We start from the raw sequence: 24501 nt of genomic DNA on the forward strand, positions 1-24501 counted from the left end.
TAATGAGCCTCACATTCGATTAGCGAATGTTTGGACAAAAACAGGGAGTGATCTCATTCAAGGTATGAGATTCACTCCCACAAATCCTCAGATGACAAATGGAATGGGCGGGCTCCATTACATTTGTAACTCAAGGACTACTGGTACAGTGCAAGGGGCCTTTGGAATTCTCCACATTGCTACAAGCCTTGGGATTTTTTCCAATTGCTCAACAGGATTACCATTTAATAGATAACTATGTTCCTGAACTAAATGTTACTCTTACTTCATTTCATCCTGTAATTCTCAGTGGAGTAGGAAAATAAACATTGTTTCTCAATATGGCTTCTCTATGGTTGGGACCAAATTGTTGCACAACCTACCGTATTTTTCAGAGACGCTCCTTTTTTCCCCAAAAGAGGGAGAAAATCTGTGTGCATCTTATACACTGAATACAGCATTTTTAGCCTCCCAAAATCCCGCCCCTTCACAAAAATTGATGTGCAGAGGCTTTGGGAGGCATGCAAAGGGCTCCTGGGGGGCTGGGGAGGGCAAAAACAAGTGAAAAATGGGCTGCTTTTTCCTTGTTTTTGCCCCACCCCCTGCCCCTAGGCACTCTACAAACCTCTCAAAGCCTTTTGTTTTTGGCAAAAATGGGCCATTTTTTCTTCTTTTTGCCCCCTCTCAGCCCCCAGGAGCACTTTGCAGGCCTCTCAAACTCTCTGCCCTGTTTTTCACAAAAAATGAGGCGTGCAGAGGGTTTGGGAGGCCTGCAGAGTGCAGAACCTTTTTAAAAAAATTTACCTCTTCAAAATCTTGACGCTTCTTATACTCAGGTGCGTCTTATACTCCGAAAAATACAGTACCTTTTTTTCTCTCACAGTACAAATGCAATGACCTTTTCGTATCCCATGACATGAATATAGTTTTCACTGAAATTTCACCATAATAAAGAATGCTCATTAGCATGCAATATAATTTTCAGAAAAATATGAACCTTGGTAGCGATATTTCACCAATTGCTTTGGTGAAATTGCTTTAGTCACCTTAGTTATGCTAAGGCAACTAGAAAAGAACAGTCTTTCTCCATGCACCAATATTCTACAATATCTCAACATTATCTTGGCAAACTTGGTTAAAATATTTGTGTGTGTGAAAAAATATTTTTATGGTAGCAAGTCATTGATAGCAGGCTAAGGTTGTGCATGAGGGGAAGTCTAATCAGAGATCAATAAACTGTAGTCCTTCAGATATTGCTGAACTACAGGATCCATCATCCTTAGCAGTGCTTATAGTAAAGACAGGACTGTTACATCAAACAAAAATATTTTTTCTTCCATGAGACTATTCAGTGAAAAAAACAAGCACATTATGTGGGAATAATATTATATTATGGCAGTATACAGGCAACCATAGAAACAATTTGACAGAAGACTGATGGCATATCATTTGTGCTCAATGTAAGTATTTATTCTAGAATTGTGTCTTAGAAACCATAGCTCTCAGATTATTTCCCACAAATTTCATACATTGGAAGTGAAATTAAAATACAAATTTTATTATATGTAATGTATATAGCACATGCTTTAAAAATAAGTAAATTGTCAAAATCATGTGTCTTAAATCCTTCGATATTTCTGTGCTAATAAATAGCAGTAGTACAATCCTTGAAAAATAAGATATGAAGGGGAGGCAGTATTTTGCATATAACTGAAATGCCCCAGGCCCTAGTCCAGTTATTACCTAATCCACTTTTTTTTCAATTTTGGCTACTTGAAAAGGTGTGTGGACTGCAACTCCCAATATACCCAAACCAGTATGCTGACTAGGGAATTCTGGAAGTTGAAGTTCCCACACCTTCAAGTTGTCAAGATTGAGAAATACTGAGCTAAGCTGAAGGAAGCTGAATTCAGTCTGAACAAGCTGAATACACCCTTCTGAATAAGATATCTTAATTTAAATATCAATGTATGAAGGCTATAATTCAGTAGTGGGTTCCAGGAGGTATGGCCCGGTATGGCTGTATCGGTATTAGCCGGGAACAGCGGCCACTGTACCGGTACAGTGGCTCGTTTGGTCCACTCATCTGCCCACATTCCTTACCTGTTTTTGAAGCAACTGGGCCAATTGAGCATGTGCACACAGCGTGCAGCGCCTGTGCAACCTCGGCCAAACAGCTGGACGTCGCAGGGCAGTGGCATGTGTATGCGTGCACACCGCATGTGCCCGACGAGGATGCCCGGCCCCATGCACAGCATACCAGTTGTGACAGGAGCCAGAACCCACCACTGTTATAATTCCTTGCACACCCATCCAGTATGATCAATGGCCATGTTGGCCACAAATGTTGAAGGAGGTTGACTTCCAATACATGTATTGAATTCTAGGTTAGAAAACCCAGCCTATGGTTTAGAACAGGGTTGTTAAATTCACATCTCACTGTGGCATCACATGATGTATTGGAACATTTTTATCCTTCACTAAATTGGGCGTGGCCAGCGTGTGATACATCCGGCCCACGAGCCAGGAGTTCGACAGCCCTAGTTTAGGATATTGCTACATCCACGTATCACAATCTACCTCCTTTTCCCTGATGCCGCAGCAGTGATAGCACCGAGTTAAGTAACACAGGTTCTGTACAGGAATAGCTTCCCACATGGTTGTATGTACCTTCAAATATGCTTTTAAGCAGGTACTAGGAGACTTGTGATTATCAGCATCCACCTACAAGCCTATCGTTCCTGAAGGTAGTTCAGAAGCATGTTCATTTCTTTCCTCTGGGAAAGGAAGGAATAGAATCCCCGGGCTGACTGAGGTTGCAGACAACAGTCCTGAAGGGAAAAGTGGACGTAGTTAAGCAAGGCCTCTTCACATCTGCAGGCCTCTAAAGAAAATGATAGAAGATAAAGAGGATAGGAGGTGACTTGCAGCTGGGCAATGGCAAAGGAAGTGACCTGTCTCCTAGTAGGTTTTTTCATGGCATAGAACCAGGCTATCTGCATAACTGTCTGTCCTCCATTCTTCCTGTCCACCCCACTGGGTCAAGTAGGGAGGCATGCTCTGGGTTCCTTTCCTCAAGCATTTTGTTAAGACTCTGTACTCTGTCTATGCCTGCTGTGAAATGATCAGCCTTGTAAGTAAGTAAGTAAATGTTATGTCTGCATGGTTTCTGAAGACAAAGGAAGGGAGAGACAGAAAGAGAAAAACAAGAAAGGGAAAGTTGTGAGTATAATTCAGCCGAATTTAACCATTGATCAGCCTTATTGGTCTCCTTAACCAGAAGCACAACTCCCCATAACAAATCAACGCAACAAACTTTGCTGGCTCTGCATTTTATTAAATCGTGATTGTAAATCTTTATTTCATATCTTTAAAAAAAACAACACTGGACTTCTTATGAATTCATTAGCCAATAACCACACTTACTGGCTTATATCAATGCAAACATTTTAACAAGAAAGCCACTTCTTCTTAGATTCACATAGAACATTTAACACAAGGTTAATGAGACGAAACACTTTCTAAACAAACTAGTTAGAGGCAAGTATTCGTTTTAAAAATGCAACATTTTAAGTCTATGATTGATTACTAGAACATGCACATGTCACCCACACTTAGGTCTTGAATTCAATTTGGAGTTTTAACTCTGTAGAATCTATTGTGCTATGATGCAACTGAACAGGGATCAGTTGGCAAACCATACTGGCACTTTAGCTTTCTTGAGGCATTAGGAAAAACAATGTGTGGATGGTCTGAAAAAAGACTAGATACAGGCTTATCTGAACATGGTTATAATCCTGTATGAATTTATAATCCTTAGTGTTAGGATTCCATATCCCATGGGGACAATAACTACATTGGGCTGAATGTGGTTTTGTACTCACTACTAGACCTTACTCATGAGTGCAGGGAAGTGGTGGTGTTCTTTTTCCCCAACACTTAAAAGGCTTTTGACTTTGACCATTCCTCTTGGCATGCTTGCAGCTCTGCTTGTAACCTCAGAGGTTGTGACACTATGATAAAACAGCTGGTGGAATAGCCTAATCTAAATATCTGGACTATAAACCTCTTTGAGAGTTTCTGTCTTTGAAATCAAGTGAAGTTTTAATCATAGTACTAACACAATAACATTTACCATTCAACTGTAAATTGGATGTGCCGTTTACCTGGCTATAATCTACAAATAGTGGCACTGAGAATAAAGCTTTGGTTTCTTTGTATATCTACACAAGCAAACTTGATTTTTCTTCCCTTTCTAATGATCCTTAGGAAATGTCAGTTGTGGACAATCTTTGTTTCTTACTAACTTCCACATAAAACTGTGGAAAATTAAGCATGTGTTCACTGAAGTTCATATAAAAGGGATTATACCTCTGTTGTGTCGTTTATTGAATTGACTGGATATTCATCTTAATGGCAGAGAATTTTTTTTAAAAAAACCTTGTTGGTGAGAAAATTGTAGCTTCAGAAGTAAGGCTGTAAGGATTCCTGTTTCCAAAAGACTCTAGTCCAATGCTAGCAAATCAGTTTCAGTAAGACAAGGCAGGTGGGTGGGAAATGTATCAACATTAAAAGCATGCAAAGTTCACTTTCTTTCAAGAAAACACAACTGAGATACAAACAGGACAATCTCTTTGAGGCTTGAACAAAACTGGAGTGAAAAGAGTTACAAGATTTATGTACAACATATACCCTAATGTCAAGGATTCCTAGAGTTTTAAGAATAAAGCCACAATATAGTAAGAAAAAGCCTCAAGGCAATCCTACTATTTTTTATCTGGGGTAAATCCACTACTTTCAGTGGATGTTATTCCAGATAAATACGTGTAAGATAGCAGCCTTGGTATAAGAAAGAGGGAGAAGTGACTTTTGAAACAGTGAAAAAGGCAGTATCCACAGCTGGAACCAGCATCAAAATTTTCCAGTTTGTGTAAGAAGTTAAGACGGGTTCGTATATTTAAATCACACTTTGAACAGCATAAAGAAGTACATTAAATGTTACTTCCTGCATCATTAGGGCATCTCAATCAAACCACAGTAATAGCCTGCTCCTTTACAGGAGTGAAGAAAATGCTAATGTCAGTTCAGGTGCTTGTAAGCATACAACATTCCTTGAAAGTCAAGGACGGCTTTGTGAAAAGATGCAGTGGTTTGACAAAAATAACATTAGCTTGCACTGCACCGTTTTAAAAAACCAGCTGTAAAATTCAGGGCAGTTGGCCCTGGATGGGTGGATTCCAAAGCACTTGTTAAATCAGAGATTAAATGTATTAAAAACCACATGAAGCCAAGGGCATCCGTTGAGTCCGGGCCCAGCGGGTAACTGTAACTGCTGTGCTCTGTAAGAATCCTCAAATGCTCTGAAAATATCAAGGGACAATTTTGCATGCTCTGGCTGTAAGGACAATAGTGATGGAGCATTTTCAATTGCCTTGGCAATCTTTTCTAGCCCTCCCACCATGCCCTCTTTCATTCTGCATGTTCTCGGATATATGTTAGATTCTTGTCCCTGGAATATGCTTCGGATTGCAGTCTGTCACCTATCAAAAGAAACGGACAAAGAAAGAAATGGAACAGTTGTGTTGAGGTGTTGCATAGTAGCAAAGTCTCTGGTAACAGGAGATCTTTTTTCAATCCATGAGTTCTGTAAGAACTATTTGCTTTTTCTGTGGCTCTACAGTGTTGGTTTGTGTGACTCTTCTTCTTTATTTCCCCCTTCCACAAAAGTACCTGCTGTACTGATATCTGCAACCTGAGAATGTTTTATGTAAGAGGCACACCAGCTTCTGGCCCCTTTGCCCCATCGTCCTAGCTGCTTCCTGTAGAGGAACATACGGAGCTACACATGTTTACGTTGGAATGTTCAGATTCTGTTTCAGTCTCTGTTTCATCGGTGGCTTCAGGAGGAGAGAGAGACTCATTCATCTGATCCTGGCTCTTCTTCAACCTATACAGAAGATAAAGTTAGCTATGTATATGGCAAAGCAAGTAATCATAAAAGCATTGTTCTGAGAAGAAATAGTTGATGGAGTTTAGGGTTCAGTTAGGCTTGTAGAACTGCGTCTAAGGGGCTTTGTCACTTCAGTCTCCACACACTCCCTGGATATGCATTGGATATGCATTTCTGTCAGAATATTCATGAAGTGGCAGAGACATAGTAACAAGGTCAGGCAATGTATAGGCATGGCAACAGAGTCAGCCAATGGGAACTATTTGGTGACTGAGAGCCATGCCAGACAGTAAGGAGCCTGGGCGTGACGTAGGCTTAACTTAACTGCCCCGTATAGAGGAGGTTCTCTTTGTCTGTATTAAGCTCTGAACTCTGAACTGAAACAATCTCTCCTCTCTACCATGTTGGAAGAATCTGCTATTGGTATTGTACATTTATTCATGTGTTATTATGTATATAAAGAAGTTAATGAATCCTGCTGAATCAGTTATCTGTGTGTGCTTTCTGGATTTGATTTTCCAACAAACTGACAATTTCTGTCCCCTGCATATCCTTCCTTTGAAAGGTTCCCTAGAAGACTGCATTCTCCATATTTACTTGCCTGAATAGTCCTAAAGCTAGTCTGAGCAGTCTCGTCATAGGGCAAGTGAATGTTAAGAACAGGAACATCTACATAATAGCATTCCCGTTATTGTACAAAAACACCTAGGTTTATCTGGTGCCATCTTTATTATTCTTTTGTTGACAACTTATATGTTATCTTCTGATTAATGTATATCTTATATGCAGTGTTTTTCAACCTTGGCAGCTTGAAGTCCACATATTTTCTGCTTAAATGTGTCAGATGTCTCAGATTATAACCTACAATCTCCATCACTTGATGATCAGAAGTCTTTCTCCTACTTTAGATATACAGCAGGATTTTGATGAGACATAAAAGAACTGAAAATAGGAGACTTTTTCTCCAAAAATTGTAATCATAATTATCCAGCCAAACTTACCATCTTTCCACCCTCACCTCCCTTTTAAAAACAGACTCACTTTTCTCTGTTAAAAATGACAAAATCTTGCTGAATTGCTTCAAGGCATTCCTGCAAGTAATCATTTTCCTATAAAAAGAGAAATATTATGTTATACTTTCTTGTCTAAATTGCCATGAATTAAAAACAGACCTAAAATCAATAACAACATCCATCTTTGTGTCACTCAGAATTGTGACACTGTATGCTTTTCTTTTTTCCTATTAGTCAGTTATTCTGGAACCTTATTTTGCTTAATAAAGTCTGATATGATACAATCATTAACATGTCAAGGCAATAAATTAGGAGACAAATTAAAATCCATGTTCAGTCATAGCTCATTAGCTAGAAGTAATCCAGTAGCCATCTATCCACCTATCCTTTTTGTCAGGTGTAAGCAACCAGAAAAATTCTGAGATTTTGTTAAATAGATTTCTTTATTGCTGATCTCCAGTTTACAAAAATCTCACCAAACTGTCCGTTTTCCCTTAAAAACAACAGATACATAAAAGGTTGACCTCAAATGCTTCCTCCCCCAAATGGTCTCTAAGCTGGAATGTCTTTTGACCACCACCACCCCTAAAATTGGGGCTTCCAATAGGAAATGATCAGCATGAGCCTAAGGGAGGTGCTAAGAATATCCATAAGAGACCTAAGTCCAATCCACCTTGAATTACATTGATTCTTATCTACCACCAATTTTCTTTGACTGTTAGTAGTTCAGATTCTTGTAGAGAGTTTTAGCATGCAATAAACCTATTTGAACCCCCCTGACTTTTGATTTCCTGCATTTGACACTTTCTCTATATCAGCTTGTGGTTTCTATGATTTCTACTCTGAGCTTCATGGATTTAGAATGAGGCCAATTCAAATATAATAATGTGCAAAGTTTATATGTCACACATAAAAAAGATGGAGATGCAGATGACCTACAAAGAAGTGACATCTTAGGCACCATCTCCTTCAAAAGGTGTTTGGCCATCTTGTAAACTCCAACATAGACAGGATGCTTCATGTACTCCACTCCAAGAGATGGAGGAGTTGGAAAGTAGGGTTTGGCTCAGGCCTTTTTACGAATAGGTCTTCACCATCTGAGTTTTGGGCAATCCACATGTTGTGTTGTTTAAACAAGGTGTCTTAAATAGTATTGTTTTGCTGGGCTGCGGGAGCTTAACTGCTGTACGTTGTACAATTTTCTTCATTGTTATGGAGAGAGCTGTTCTGGTTATATGGTTTATTTTATGGTATATTTAACTGTTGTTTTACGGGACTGATTATGGGGGAAGGCTGAAATGAATGTTGTCTAACTGTGATTGAACATAAATACTGTAACCAACCAACCAATCCCTGGCAATAAGAGAGAAGCTAAAAACAACAATGAGAGTAGGCCGACTAGGATTGTGTGTGGCATTTCAGATCTACTCTACAAAAGATGTTTCAGAACCTGAAGAAATTGAACTGTACTATCGTTCTACACTGCCTTGAAGGAACTCCTCAGCTAGTGGCCTGTGGGAACTGAAGATGGCAAAAACTGGTAGAATCCAGCTGGTCCCTCAAGAAAGTAAGACTCTTGAATCTAATAAGTTGAATCACAAGAACTTTTACTGAGAGAAAGTGATTGCAGGGAAGCAAGGCGAAATCTGATATTCTTTCGTTTCCCCAACTCCCCTGACCAGTCCACCAGCATCCAATGTGATGTTATGAGGTTGTTTTGAGAACAGTGAGGTGCTAGGCAGATAACAATTCAATCTCAGGCCATGATGGCCTTGAAACCAGGCTGGAATTGGCTGGGAGGAGTCCACTCGTCTCCAAAGATGATTCCCCCTCCCTAATTCCCAAGCAGTTATAGCAAAAGCAAGTGAAAATGCCAGCAAGCCACACCCCCTTCCAACATAATGGCAGGACACAATGGTGGGCCTGATACCAGGCAAAAGAAACAATGATCCCAGGATACATTACAGCTACTTTATGAAGTTGCAAACAGGCTACAAATGTGCTCCTAAACATTATGAAGCACTTTTTGAAATAAAATCCAATGCGCAGCATAGCCTTAGTACTGAATAGGGACATCAGAACTGGTACAGCTATTATCTGCTTTATTTTTTGCTTCACAAAATAGATTTCCAGTTTAGCTGATTTGAGACTTTTTTTTTTAATGGAACAGCTGGACATAAATTTGCTAATTTGTTTAGAAATACAGCAGGAGGGATTATTTACTTTCAAAAAGTGAATTATTGCCATGGAAAGAGAAAAAGCTCTACATTCTTAAAAGCCAGCCAGATTGAATTGAAGCTAGATGACTGACAATCTAACATTGTTTTGTTTTTTTTTTTTTTGCTAGCTTTCAGCCCGAAATGAATTTACTAGGATTAAAAGACTGAATACACTCTTGGCAACATCTATGGAAGGTTCTTTTACACCTCTTAATACTAAGAACAAGTGTTTTTGAAAAGCATTAAAAGTGAGAATTCTGATTAGTTTTGACCTAATTCCAATTAGAATATGCTGCCCGGGAAACCTGATCATTACAACAGGATGCTATCCATATGCCACTGCTTATATACACTCTTTCTTCTTACCAACGTCTGCTGGATTTTGTCTACCTCTGATGTCAAAAAAAACAGCATCTCTTTCATTATTATTTTTTTAGCATTGTTTCCTCTAATCAACCATCACGGACAAAAAGTGACGAACAGATCAGTCAGTTTCTAGAAATGGTTGGTCTGCACAGTTGCCCTCATTTCTCATTTCTGCTTTTGATCCATTTTCATTCTTAAGAAGTACAGAAAAAATTTGCACCCATTATTCAAATATTTTCAGTCAGAATGATTGTTTCGTTACATGGCTCTGAGTTCTTACATTAAATGGCATGCATGCTGTTGGTGTTCAAGGAAAACAACAAGAAAAGGAACAATGGTGTCACTTATGAGCAGCAATTGATAAGAGGTTGGTCCTTTTCCATAATAAAACTTTGTTAGCTTGACAGCCCTTCAAAGTAGTCCAGATAAGAAGGACAACAATGAAGATTAGCTCTCTCTTTATCGTAAGATTATCTTAACAGAATCTTGCAAGTTTGAAAGCATGTCTCCCCTCCTTTCCGTTAGTCTCCGAAAAATTAGGGAGGCTTTCTTCTGAAACAGTGTTTTTCCAGTGAAACGGGTCTATCAGGGCAACCTGGTCTACGCAAATATGGGGTGGAGCATACAGCTTCCTTCCTTTCAGTTCCAGTCCAGGAGCCTTCGCAGGCAGTCGCTTTCACAACAAACTATTTTTGTGTCCAATTTATATTTTACCAACAAAGAAATAAAGGGAGACCAGTATAGATCTATTTCAAGCTATTTAGCTCTCGTCAGCTAGCCTTACCCTTTCTGGGATTTAAACCTAGGCTACTTGCATGTTAGGTAGATGTATTAACCTCTAAGCCACGGGCTCTTCTCGCTTTGTCAGCTATACCAGGGGAAAGATTAAGTGTTTTTCCGGAAGCAATATGTTCCATCCCATATTTGGGTAGACCAGGTTGCCCTGATAGAAAGGTTTCACCCGAAAAACACTTAATCTCTCCCCTGGTATAGTTGACAAAGTGAGGAGAGCCCATGGCTTAGAGGTTAATACATCTACCCACGGGTGGACTTCAGCAAATTTTAGCAAGGGGTTCTCTTACAAGATGCTGGGGGGCGTGGCCATGGTGGGCATGCCCTAGTTGGCCTCCTGCACCATGGTAAGGGTGTATATGTGTGTTGCCCTCCCGGGGCTCCAGAGGCTTCCTTTGAGCCTCCAGGAGGGCGAAAACAGCCTCCCCAGGCTCCAGAGGGTCTTTGGAGGCAGAAATGGGCCTGTTTCCAGCCTTCCCGAACTTCTGGTAGGCCTGTTTTTCACCCTTCCTGAGCCTCCGCATGCGACCTGCACTTACCTTCCTCCAAAAAAGGCTGCGTGGGGACTCCTGGGAAGAGCGGGGTGGGCATGGCCAGCCAGGAGTGGGATTTGGGGGTTCTCCAAACTGCACAGAATCTTAGCTGGAGGTTCTCCCGAATCCCTACGAACCCCCAGTAGCCCACCCCTGCGTCTACCTAATATGCAAGTAGCCTGGGTTCAAATCCCATGGCTTGTTGACGAAAGCTAAATAGCTTGAAATAGATCTATATTAGTCTCCCTTTATTTCCTTGTTGGTAAAATATAAATTCTCTTCCTAAATACATTCTGTTCTCCATTCCATCCCACTACCACTTCTGAGGACTGAGATGTCTTCTGCCTGATGGTTGTCAGGTCTGTGGCTCTTCCTCCTGACTTCCAAGATTATCCCCACATCTCATTATAATAACAGAAGTTGAGATCCTAGCAGCTTTAGCCTCACCTAATTGGAGGAGCATAGTGTAGGAGAGTGCGAGGACATTTAGATTGGTGCTGAAGAGGCAATCTGGTCATGAAACAACTTCGCTTTAATGAAGCACACTGCACTGGTTTGAAGCTTCCCCGTGTCTGTTTCTCTGCTGGTTAAGCAGCACTAGAGAAGAACAAAGTAGGAAGAGGCTTCTGTGCTGGTACAGGTAGTCCTCGACTTACAACAGTTCATTTAGTGACCTTTGAAGTTACAACGTCAGTGAAAAAAAATGACTTATGACAGTTTTTCACACTTATGACCATTGCAGCAGCCTCATGGCCATGTGACCAAGATACGGATGCTTGGCAACAGGTTCATATTTATGATGGTTGCAATGTCCTGTGGTCACGTGATCTCCTTCTGACAAGCAAAGTCAATGGGGAAGCCAGGTTCACTTCACAACTGCAATGATTCACTTAACAACCGTGGCAAGAAAAGCAGTAAAATGGGACAAAACTCACTTCGCAGATGTCTCGCTTAGCGACATAAATTTAGGGCTCCACTATGGTCATAAATCAAGGGCTACCTGTACCGTAGTGACTTTTTTTTTCTGCGCTCAGAAGTGAAGGATCCCTGTTGCTTTGTGAAGCAACTCAAGGAAGGAGACTTCAGCAAAGGTTAACATAATGCACGGCCTCACAATTTGGCCAAGAGTACAGTAGGATTATGGCAGAGTCCCATCAGAGGCATTTGAAAGCACCTAGCAATCAGAGGACACTCAAAAGATTTCAATTTTCTTTGGCAACTGCAAGGGGACACTTACAGACTGTGAGCCGTCCTTGCTGTTGTCCCTAGATTTGTTCTTTGCAAGCCTCTTCTTTTTCTTGTGCAGGGGCTTTGACTCCAGAATCATCTCCTCCAGCTCAAAAGTGGGGTCGCAGTGCAGGCGGCCTTTCTGTGAAAAATCAGACAGAGAGGCTGCCGCGTGAATAGCAAACGGAAAATGAAAGCAAGATTCTGAGCCCAAATTTGTTAGCCATGGGTGTGTGTGTGTGTGTGTGTGTGTGTGTGTGTGTGATAGAATACAACCCTTGGCTTTACAAACACTGGAAGTCTTTAAGAAGATGTTGGATAGCTAAGGCACCTGAGGGTAGAATAAGAAGCATTGGGTAGAAACTAATCAAGGAGAGAAGCAACTTAGAACTGAGGAGAAACTTCCTGACAGTGAGAACAATTAATCAGTGGAACAGCTTGCCTCCAGAAGTTGTGAATGCCCCAACACTGGAAGTCTTTAAGAAGATGTTGGATAGCCATTTGTCTGAAACGGTATAGGGTTTCCTGCCTAGGCAGGGGGTTGGACTAGAAGACCTCCAAGGTCCCTTCCAACTCTACTATTGTATTGTATTATATTACTGCCTCCTTCATGAGTAACAGAGACCCACAATAGAAACGAACATACTCATCACTTTGACTTACGTTAGGAACGAAGCCAGGCTCTACTTTCTTCTCGCAAATTTCTTCCCAGTCCACATTAGATAAGTAGGAGGAAGTCCGAATGTTGGCTAGGCTAGAAAAGCGATGCTCAGGATTGACTGTCAAAAGCTGAAAATGGAAATCAGAAGGGCAAGGCAAAATTTATTTAAGTCGAAACCGGGCAGCTGGGGGAAACAAAATCTGAGCTGTTTTACAGGTACCGTGTTTCCCCGAATATAAGACAGGGTCTTATTTTCTTTTGACCCCTCCCAAAATAAGCACTTGGCCTTATTTTCGGGGAGGTCTTATTATTTTTGAGGTACAGGAGGCAGCAAGCATGGTCACCTCATGGCTGCTGCTGTGTTGCAATATTTTCGGGGAGGGCTTCTTTCAGCATATGTGCTCAAAAACTCATTTGGGCTTATTAACCAGGGAGGTCTTATTTTCAGGATAACGGGGTAGTTCTTGACTTACAACCACTCATTTTGGGAACATTTGAAGTTACGATAGCCCTGAAAAAATGACTTATGAGCGTCTTCATGCTTAAGACTGTTGCACCATCTCCAAGGCCATATGATCAAAATCTGGGCACCTGGCACCCAGCAGATATTTACTACAATGGTCTCAGCATCCTGGGGTCATGTGATCACCATTTGTGATCTTCCCAGCTCAGCTAAACAAAATCAATGGGGAAAGCTAAATTCACTTAACAACTGCAGTGATTTGCTTACAACTATAAAATCATTAAAAAAGGTGATAAAATCAGGTGCAACTCACTTAACAACCGCCTTGCTTAGTAACAGAAATTCTGGTTCCAATTGGGGTTGTAGGTTGAAGACTACCTTCACTTCTCCATGTAAGCAGTGAAGTGTATAAAGAGAAATCCTCTTCTTTTTCTCAATAATTATATAATATGACCTCTCATTTATTTTATTTTATCATTTATTTGTCTACCTCCTCCACGTATACGTCTATATTTATGTGTATGTATTGTCTATATTTGTATTTTACGTGTTTTTATTGTACGCCGCCCCAAGTCCTTCTGGAGAGGGTGCGGCTAACAAATAAAATTTTATTATTATTATTATTATTATTATTATTATTATTATTATTATTATTATTATTATTATTATTTGTTTTTCAATCCACATTCTAACCTGATTTAGTTTTATCCCCCATTTTCAAATGAAAGACCCATTCAGTTTTCTGCAGTCTAGCGTTAACAAACTTATTTATTTCATTTTAGATGCCCAGGGATATTATGATGCAAAGGCAGTAGTTGTAGTATTATTACTTGAGTAGTAAAAGACAGCCTCTCTGACTGAGCTACAGTCATGGGTCCTACAGTACTTGAGTCTCTATTTGACAAAGAATGTAAGGGAAGCACCAACTCTTCACTGGGGTAGTTGACATGCCTTCCATCAATAGCAATAGCACTTAGACTTATATACCGCTTTATAGCCCTCTCTAAGCGGTTTACAGAGTCAGCATATTGCCCCCAACAATTTGATTCCTCATTTTGCTGACCTTGGAAGGATGGAAGGCTGAGTCAACCTGGAGCCTGGTGAGATCTGAAGTGCCAAATTGCAGGCAGCCAGCAGGAAGCAGAAGTAGCCTGCAGTACTGCACTCTTAACTACTGATGGTTAGAGGTGGTGAAATGGCTGCACACAATTAAATGACCTTTCTTAAATCTACATTTGGGGAAAAGGACGAGAACAAAGTCTCCTAGTTACATCAGTTCAGAGGCTCTATTTTTTTCTGTGACTGGGAATAACATCACAATCCTTCCATACTGATGCTCATCTCATTCAAATATGAACAAAACTTCTCGCCTCAACAATTCATTCTTCATTTTGGTTTTCCACAAATGCTCATCTTCAGGATGTTTTGTGCCTTCCACTGTTATTACTTTCCGTAGACAATGTTTGTTTGGAGGCTATCTTCCTACATTAATCCAGCAGAGGGAGTATTCTTGTTGAGTAAATTGTCCATGACACAATCCTACTTTAAAACTACACACGCTGTTCATTTGAGACAGATTTATATTAGGACACTTGATTATTGTACACTGTTGTACATATGCATTCCTTTTCTTTCTTTCTTTTTTACAAGATACTCGTCTTTTAAAAACATTCAACCATCACAGGCATCAATGGCACTTTACATTTTATTTTTTCCCCCTACAGATATTGAAGAGGGCTGGCAAAGAATTTGAAGGAACATTTTGTAATGGATTTGAAGGGTGCTTTGCACAGCATGTTGGTACGAGGGAATCTCCCCTCATTGAAAATATTCAGGCTGTTATATCCTCCAGAAAGCTCATCATAAACATTTTTGGGCCTTCCAAGGCATGCACAAGCATCTTTCCACTGGACTGTGGATGAATTGGGGACTGTGCAGGGAGGAAAAATCTGGGCAAACCCCCAAAACCAACTGGAATAGAGATAGGAGCTTTGCTCAGGGCAATATATTCTACAAATCATTCCACTGCACAAATCTAACATTCAATATCCCATGAATTTGGATGAGCTGAGTTCTCTTGTTTCTCATTTCTATGTTTTAAAGATTAGTTGTACTTCTGTTAGCCTTCCCTCATGCATGCCGATCACTTCCTCTTTGCTTCTAAAAAGTCCTATGTTGGAGCCAGTCCTGACAAAAATCACCTAAATTGGCTGTCAGTGGAAATGATAAATGTATCACACTATCAGGATTCCGGAACTTGACACTTCAGTCTCAAGTGAGACCAATCATTAGCACAATTAGCTAATGTTTCATACACAGGAGACACTTGCTTTTATAAAGAAGTCTGGCACTTCCAGTCTGATACACAGACGACCCTCGATTATTCACAGTTTGAACTTCCATGGAGGGTTGTTATCATCCAAACACAATTTCAGCCTCCTATAGACATTTCCCTTCAACACGGGAATGCTAGAGGAGGGAGAAATTGGATCGCGAGACACATCCCACCCGTTTCACACATTTTTTGCCTTTTGAATGCCTAAAATAAGTTCTTATTAATCAAGCCAGCACAAAGCCCTATAACTGCATGTAAAGGTATTTACTGGCAATTAAAGGTATAGCCCAGGGATGGTTAACCTTTTTCCAAAGGTGTGCCAAAATTGTGTGTGTGCCCACCCACCTGCGCATGCGCGCATGACCCACCAGCTGTGCATGTGCGAGCAACCCCCCTGCCACACATGCACATGCAACCCACCACATGTGTGTGTGTGTGTGTGTGTGGAATTTTCACCCTCCCCAGGCTCCAGAGGCTTTTCTGAAGCCTGGAGAGGGCGAAAAATGGCTCAAGGGCCCAACTGAAAGTTCAGGAACAAACTTCTGGTTGGCCTGTTGGGCTTGTTTTTCAACTCTGAAGGCTCTGTAGGTTTTCCTAAAGTCTGGGGAGGGCAAAAATGGCGTCCCCACCCCTCCAGAAGGCTGAAAATCAGCTGGCCAGTGTGTGCATGCACACTGGAGCTGAGAGCTGTCATGCCGGCAAATATGGCTCCATATGCCACCTGTGGCACATGTGCCATAACTTCGCCATCAGTGGTATAGCCATTGCATAGCTTTAACAATAAAATTACATACTGCATTACATGTAAAGAAAATATGTTTTCCTCTCTGACAATGCACTTACATCTACCCAATGAAAATAGCAATAGCACATACTGTAGTCTTATATACCGATTCACAGTGCTTTAGAGCCCTCTTTAAACGGCTTGCGAATATCAGCACATTGCCTCCAGCAATCTGGGTCCTCGTTTTACAGAACTCAGAATGATGGAAGGCTGGCAGTTGGCAGAGTTAACCTGCAATACTGCATTCTAATGACTGAGCCACCATGGCAGTGACGCATATACAGAGCTGGAAAGCATTTGAAGGACAGGAGACAGTATTTCTGGTCAAAACACACTCCGTCTCCTACTTCAGTGCTTAGGACTGTAGCCATGTTTCCCTGACACTGTTCTAGGAACAATGAAGTAATGTGCTGAAGGCAACTGTTGCTACACAGACATATGCAGCATGTTGGCAAGTCAGAGGGAGCACATATTTTTGGATCAAAGCCCATATTTGTGCAGCGATAATGAATCATTGCAATCCTTACCAAAGAAACAATGATTTTACCTTTCTTAATAATGCCACCATGTCTTTTGACCAAGCTGTTGTATACTGAACGCTCACAGTGCTGAACAGCTGAACTAACGATTCCACAGGACTATTGGAATGGATGTCATAAGGCCTCTGAGGGGGGGAAAAAGATGAATAAATGGAATTACATGAAAACTCCACATTTATTTATCATAACATCAAGCATTTAATTAATGCAGTTATTGAGACTGCTGTAATACTATTACTACTCTATTACTATCATCATGATGCTTTGGTCACCTTGCATTTCAACTTTGACAAGGTATAAGGGGCTCCCTTGAGACCCTTTTGAAGCTGCAGCTGGTTCTGAATGCTGTGGAACAGGCACATATGTGATGGCATCTTTGTTAAGCTGCACTGGTTGCCAGTGGTCTTTTGGATATGATTCAAGATGATCATCCAAAAGACCATCTGTCTCCCATAGCTACTCTCTGTCCCGGATGGTTGGACAGAATCCACATGCTCCAGATTCCACTGCTTTAACAATGGCATCTGAACAGACCCACAAAGTTGTCATTTGAAGTGCATACAACCCCCACCTTAGCTTTATTTAAAGGAGTCCTTAGGCTCTGGAATAGAGGGTGGGGCCCTTTGTGGGATGACTGGTTTGTTATGAGATTCCATCCCTTTTCTCATATGTTTTGTTTTATTTTGTTCCATATTGTTTTGTATCAAATTGCTTAATATTGTACCATGAAGGAGTTGAGCAGCAGATAGGTGATAGATAGATAGATAGATAGATAGATAGATAGATAGATAGATAGATAGATAGATAGATAGATAGACAGACAGACAGACAGACAGACAGACAGACACACACTGGATGGAAAATGGATGGATGGACAATAGAGAGTCCAAGAAACAGAGACACACAGATGCAAACTAGTTTAAGAGAGCAAATCCAAGGCGGGCCATTTATGGCAGAGAGGCCTTGATGTTAAGGACTGGTACTGCCCCACATAAATTGTTGGTATCTGATAAACAAGAAGTGTGTTTAATTAGAAATATGAATAACTGGTAGAAAAAATGAACTCTGAAATACTAGGGATCAGCTTCAATATGGATCAATTTAGGAATGACACTATACATTAAATGAAATCGTATGAAGCTTCCAAGAGCTGAGGAACATTAAATTCTGTTCTGAATTTACACTTATCTGTAGAAAGTTGCAATTTCCTATTTAGCTGTCTTGTTTGTGTCTGTTACATTTTATAACTGTTTTCTTCAATAAGACTTTTTAACTTCCACTTATTTGTATGTTCATTGTCTTGGAATCCATGAACCTATTCCCCACACTTGAATGGGGAAAAGCAATCTCCAAGTATTTTTAAAAATAAAAAAATATGTCAGGCACCCATCCACGCAGAAGCTCATATGCGATCACTCCTAGAGACCACCAATCGACTTCAAAGGAGTACCCTGATCCTCCATTCACAAAGGAATGAAAGATCTCCGGAGCTGAAAAGAAAAACAAGGACACCATTTAATACCTCCATCATTGTTAGTTTCAGTAAAACTGCTGTTGCGTTTTTTGCATATTCCCATAGTTATAAAACCAGATATTCTAACAAATTTAGTAGGGTTTAATCACAGGTAAATGAGACACAAGAACTTCTAAGTTGTAACTGGGCATACTGGCTAAAAGAAAATCACAAGTTGACTTCATATGTAGGACCAAATATTTGGGAAGATAAGCCAGCTGAAAGCAGAGGTTCAGACCTCAAGACTCCAGATTGGTAATAGTACTTGTATAGTTATATAAAGTGAAAATTAAGAAATTGTTGCTAATATGATCCCCCCCTCCTCCATAGCTTGCATTTTTCTAGAATTAAGTGAGACTGTTTACAGCTCTAAAAGATAGATGGATCATATGCTTAATCTTGGAGATGTAATCTATAGCTGCCTTCTGATACCCTGTTTTCCTGAAAATCAGATCTCCACGGATAATAAGCCCAATTGGGCTTTTGAGCGAATGCACTAAAATAAGCCCTCCCCTGAAAATATTGCAACACAGCAGCAGCCATGAGATGACCAAGTTCGCTGCCTCCTGCATCTCAAAAATAATAAGACCTCCCCAAAAATAAGGCCAAGTGCTTATTTCGGGGGTCAAAAGAAAATAAGACCCTGTCTTATTTTCAGGGAAACACAGTATAAATAGCCAATATCAATGAAGGACCAAGACGCAAAAAGGTTCAATTAATGAAATATAAAATTAAAGCATTCTTAAGCCTAATTAATCTCTTTAAGAGAAGGAAAGATAAACAGATTTAAATTAGATGATTATTTTATACCTAGGGCAAAATAAACAAATCGCAGGAGGATTACTATAAGCTAAATATTATTATTTTTTAATATAAACAATGCTGTGCTTCAATGTTTAGATGACCTAGACATTGGTATTTGAATGTACATCTTTTTAACATTTATATTTTATTTTGTTTTACTAATCTAGGTGAAAGGTTAATATATGTTGCTAGTCCATGTATGATATGCCATATACTAGATACATTTTATTTCATTTTCTTTTCTCCCATTCAATTGGGTCTGATTCTTAGAGACTGGACAAGTTCCTGAAATTTTTTAGTCAAGGTTTATCAGAAATGGTTTACTAGGGCTAAGAAAGAGTGACAAGCCCAATGTTGCCCAGTTGGCTTTGTGCCTAAGGCTGGACTAGAATTCACAGTTTCCTAGTTTGTAGCCTGGCATTTTAACCATTATACCAAACTGACTCTAATATACCATATTATACATACTCAAATATGGTATAGAACACATACATGCACACAAACACAACAAAGTAAATGTGATGTGACAGAATCTCAAAATATGAACCAGTTTAGTAGGAAAATGTATATTTCATTTGGACTGAGTGGACAAATACAATTTTGTATCTAAGATAGGAAAAGGTGATGTTTTCAAGGATGTACATTTTGGTACAATGAGTATCAAAACTAAATATTTAGTCACAAGTAAGCTGACACTGACAAGTTCTAGCTTCTGTGTTGAGTACCAAACAAACGATGAGTACCGGACAAAATTTTCGTGTCAAAATGTGTTGAGTACCAAATTCGATGAATTTCAAACCAGTTGAGTACCAAGATACCACTGTATTTGGAGGTGGGGGGTGGAGAGGTTACTATTAAAGATGCTTCCACATAGTAGGCTCTTAGTATTATGAAAGGAAATAAAAGTCTGTCCATTGTTTTTTCTTTGACTCCTTAATGTAAAGGAGTCTGTGTAGAAAAAAAGCAATAGAAACAGTAAAGGATTACAAATGAAAGATGAGATTTCACAACAAAAGCCTTCTCTGGTTGTCCCCCTAAAATAATTAATATCATTTTAATTAATTTGTTACAGGAACAGGATGTTTTTATTTCTTTCCGTCTCACAGTGAGTTTTAAATCACTTGTCATGGTTTTCCAAGGAAAACCCTAATACTATTGTATACCTGAAGAATATGCTCCATCAGCCCACTATGAATATGCAGGCAAACCACATCGTTAAGTAACAGAAATGTGTTCACTTACCCATGTAAGGCTTAGTTCCAGCTAGAGCAGTTGCTCTTTCACCATCTCTAACGATTGTTGCAATATTAAAATCGGTTAGGTGGGCATGGCCTTAAACAGAACATAAAACATGACATTTAGGTAGAAACACCCTGCTCATTTATTCTCACAAATATGACCTGATAATAATACGATGAAGATAATATGATAGTAAGGGTTCTTATGAATTGTCATAAAAATTAAATCTATCCTAATCAATGTGAACCACGAGGCATCCGAACTGTTAGAGAACAGTTAATAGTATTAAAATAGATATAAAGGAAGTTGTGTATTATTATCTTCTAAATATAAAACAATACAAATATGTCTTATTTGATACTAATTTTGAAATTTTTTACTGTATTGCTTTTAAAAATTATGACAGAAAAACAAAAAAAGATAAAATACATGCATTGTCAAAAAAAGGGGGGAGGCACATGAAAATTGTTTTTTTTAAAGCAAACAAATACAAAAATCAAAAATGAAGTTATATCAATTTGATTGTAAATAGTTATAATTCTATACACAGTTATCTAACACAATTATTCAAATACATATATTTCTAATACATTTATACAACTAGTTTAACTACATCAACTATATATTTAACTATATATTTTAACCTCTGTATTTTGTATAAATGAGTCCCGTATTTCAATATATTTGTTCATACATAGTCTAATGTCTATAGGCAATCTCATCAGTGGTAGGATTCAAATTTTTTTACTACCGGTTCTCTGTGTGTGGCTTGCTGGGCGTGGCGTGGCTTGGTGGCTGTGGCTTGTTGGGAGTGGCAGGGGAAAGATACTGTAAAATTTCCATTCACTCCAGGGTAAAGTTAATGAAAAATCCCCATTCCCTCCTGATCAGCTGGGACTCAGGAGGCAGAGAACAGATGGTGGCAGGGCCAGTCAGAGGTGGTATTTACTGGTTCTCTAAACTACTCAAAATTTCCACTACTGGTTCTCCAGAACTGGTCAGAACCTGCAAAATACTACTTCTGAATCTCATAGGTGACAAGTGCAATCAGGGTTTCAATCCACTGAATGAAATATCATATTCAAACCATAGATTTTTTTTTTTAGAAAGCACCCAATTAACTTTTTACATTTTGGTTAAATGATCTGATGTTTAACTACACCATCAGGAAAACTAATATATCCACAAAGCAATCCATTTATCTCTCTCTTTATGGAGAAGCCACTTGCAATTTCAGTTAAGGGTTCTATATTACTTATGGACATCATTTTCAGAAGAATCATGATCCTAAAGAAGGTGCTATTGTAAAATGCAATTGTATCACAATAATATAATTTTGTTATAATGAGCTAACTTCTCAGTTTAGATTTTACTTACACTTTAAAAAAATGCTCTTGTAGGTCAGCGACCTATATCACACATTATCATGTTTGTGATTATGAAAGGGCAAAGCAGCAGTGTCTTACCTGTTCCTCAGAATGGGGAGGGAATATTGCATGATAGGAAAAACTGGAACTCATTTGAAACTCTTTCTGATCGATGGACTAAAGGCTGGGCTGTGACACTTTAAATATAACTTGGATTACACATGAATACATAAAAGCTGCTCCAGCCAACTAACATTTCGTTTTCCTGTTGTGTGAAAAGCTATTTGATAAGCTTTTTAAAGGAATCATTGGGGAATATGCTATTGTCAGGGTTGGAACAAAGCGAATGCATCAGGAGATGCACAAAGGAATCTTCTGGCAATTGATTGCAAAACCATCACAATGGTTTTCACAATGTACTCTACATGGATCTGCCCTTGAAAAGTATCTGGAAGCTTTAATTGGTTCAAAATGCGGTAGCCCTCATAGTTTTGTGCAAGCCTAAATTTGTGCATGTGTCACCTCTCTTGCAGGAGCTGCATTGATTGCTAATTTGCTTCTGAGTCCAATTCAAAGTGCTGTCTGTCACTTTCAAAGCCCTACATGGCTTGGGACCAGGTTATTTGAAAGACTATCTCTTCCCAGCCACACCTACCCAACTCACCAGAGTGGAGAGGCAGGGAATGCTATGGGTCCCTTTTAGCACTGGCAATAGCACTTAGACTTATACACAGCTTCGTAGTATTTTAGAGCCCCCTCTAAGCAGTTTATAGAGTCAGCGTATTGCTCCCATTTTACCAGGAGCCTCATTTTACCAAAATGATGATGGAAGGATGGAAGGCTGAGTCAACCTGGTCAGAATCGAACTCCTGGCAGTGAGCAAACCTGCAATACTATATTCTAATCACTGTGCCATCATGACTCATGGAGTTGTATTGTATTGTATTATTGTATTGTATTGTATGATGGAATATTGTATTGTATTGTATGATGGAAGGATGGAAGGCTGAGTCAACCTGGTCAGAATCGAACTCCTGGCAGTGAGCAAACCTGCAATACTATATTCTAATCACTGTGCCATCATGACTCATGTAGGTCCATCTAGTGGGACCAAGAAAAAGGGCCCTCTCTGTAGTTGCTCTCTCCCTGTGGAACATCATCTCTGCAGATACTGCCTCCCACTTTTGGAAGGCTTGAAGACATGTTCTACCAACAGACCTTGAAACCCCAGAATGATGTGGAGTCCATCAAGTGGATAGTTTCTCACTAAGCGGATGGAAGGTTACTGGTTTTTATACTTGGGTTTTATCCTTGTAAGCTGCCCAGAGTGACCGAGTGAGTTCTTAATAGTAAATAAATAAATAAGTACTTTCCATTCAAAAGTTTCCTGACATGAAATGGGCCTCTCTGTTGAGTTATAAAGGAAGTGTTTCATTACAGAGAAAATGAATTTCAACACGGATATACATAACATGGATACCAATCTGTCAAATATCAACGTAGCACAGGAGGGTGAATTAGAGCTACCAGATATAGACTGACATCATAGGATTGACCACTAGATGGCAGCCAGAATAAAAGGTTTCTGTACCCCAGAGCTGCCTTCTAAGGTTCCTTGGATTTTTGCAGTTTAGCTGTGAAGCAGTTGAACCTTCTCCAATTGCCAGGCACATTGTATAACACATGAATGAAGAGTGCTGCATCTGAGCTAGAAAGAGGTCTGCTTTGGTGTGGCTGTAATCTGCACTCCAGGACAGGAGAGCAATGTATGTACCGTATTTATCGGCGTATAACACGCACTTTCCCCCCCGAAAAATAGGGGGCAAATGATGTATGCGTGTTATACGCCGATATACACCAGGCGATATACACCAGGTGCACAGAAAAGGATCACGGAGCGCTTCGCCCCAAAAGCAGCTGCTTTTCTGTGCGCCTGCCGTTTAAAACATCCAGCTATCTATCTAAATGCCAGGCGCACAGAAAAGGATCGCGGAGCGCTTCGCCCCAACAGCAGCCGTTTAGATAGATAGCCGGATGTTTTAAACGCCAGGCGCACAGAAAAGCAGCTGCTGTTGGGGCGAAGTGCTCCGCGATCCTTTTCTGTGCGCCTGGCGTTTAGATAGATAGCCGGATGTTTTAAACGCCAGGCGCACAGAAAAGCAGCTGCTGTTGGGGCGAAGCGCTCCGCGATCCTTTTCTGTGCGCCTGGCGTTTAGATAGATAGCCGGATGTTTTAAACGCCAGGCGCACAGAAAAGGATCGCGAAGCGCTTCGCCCCAAAAGCAGCTGCTTTTCTGTGCACCTGGCGTTTTAAACATCCGGCTATCTATCTAAACACCAGGCGCACAGAAAAGGATCACGGAGCGCTACTCAGCGGGGTGTGGGCGAGAGGAGGAGAGAATGGATGAGCCGTCTCTCCTCTCCCAGACACCCGACTAAAACACTTTCTTTCGCCCGCGGAAGAGCTCGGGCGGGCGAAAGGAAGCGCTTTAGACAGCGGGGTGTGGGTGAGAGGAGGAGAGAATGGATGAGCCGTCTCTCCTCTCCCCGGACTCCCGACTAAAAGTTAATTAAAAAAAGGAAGGAGGGAAGGATGGAACTGGAAGGGAGGCAGGGAAGGAGGGAGGGAGAAAGGAAGGATAGGAGGATAGGGAAAGAGGAAAGAAGGCAGGCAGGCAGAAGGGAGGGAGGTGCAAGGAAGGAAGGAAGCATAGATA

The 24501-nt window shown here is 40.2% G+C and overlaps 1 protein-coding gene across 1 annotated transcript in view; it reads right to left on the reverse strand.

The window, feature by feature from the left end:
- Positions 1-3295: 3295 nt before the first annotated feature.
- STK32C (serine/threonine kinase 32C) overlaps positions 3296-24501 on the reverse strand; it is a 212414-nt gene continuing 191208 nt past the window's right edge. The window contains exons 6-12 of the mRNA XM_081954835.1: positions 20421-20510; positions 18248-18351; positions 16870-16986; positions 12743-12868; positions 12090-12221; positions 6971-7038; positions 3296-5926 (exon numbers count right to left, since the gene is read on the reverse strand). Coding sequence (XP_081810961.1) covers positions 5788-5926; positions 6971-7038; positions 12090-12221; positions 12743-12868; positions 16870-16986; positions 18248-18351; positions 20421-20510 — 776 coding nt within the window. The 3' untranslated portion in view covers positions 3296-5787. The remainder of the gene's footprint in view (positions 5927-6970; positions 7039-12089; positions 12222-12742; positions 12869-16869; positions 16987-18247; positions 18352-20420; positions 20511-24501) is intronic.

Source organism: Natrix helvetica, assembly GCF_964273705.1.
Source record: "Natrix helvetica genome assembly, chromosome: 5".
Classification (NCBI taxonomy): domain Eukaryota; kingdom Metazoa; phylum Chordata; class Lepidosauria; order Squamata; family Natricidae; genus Natrix; species Natrix helvetica.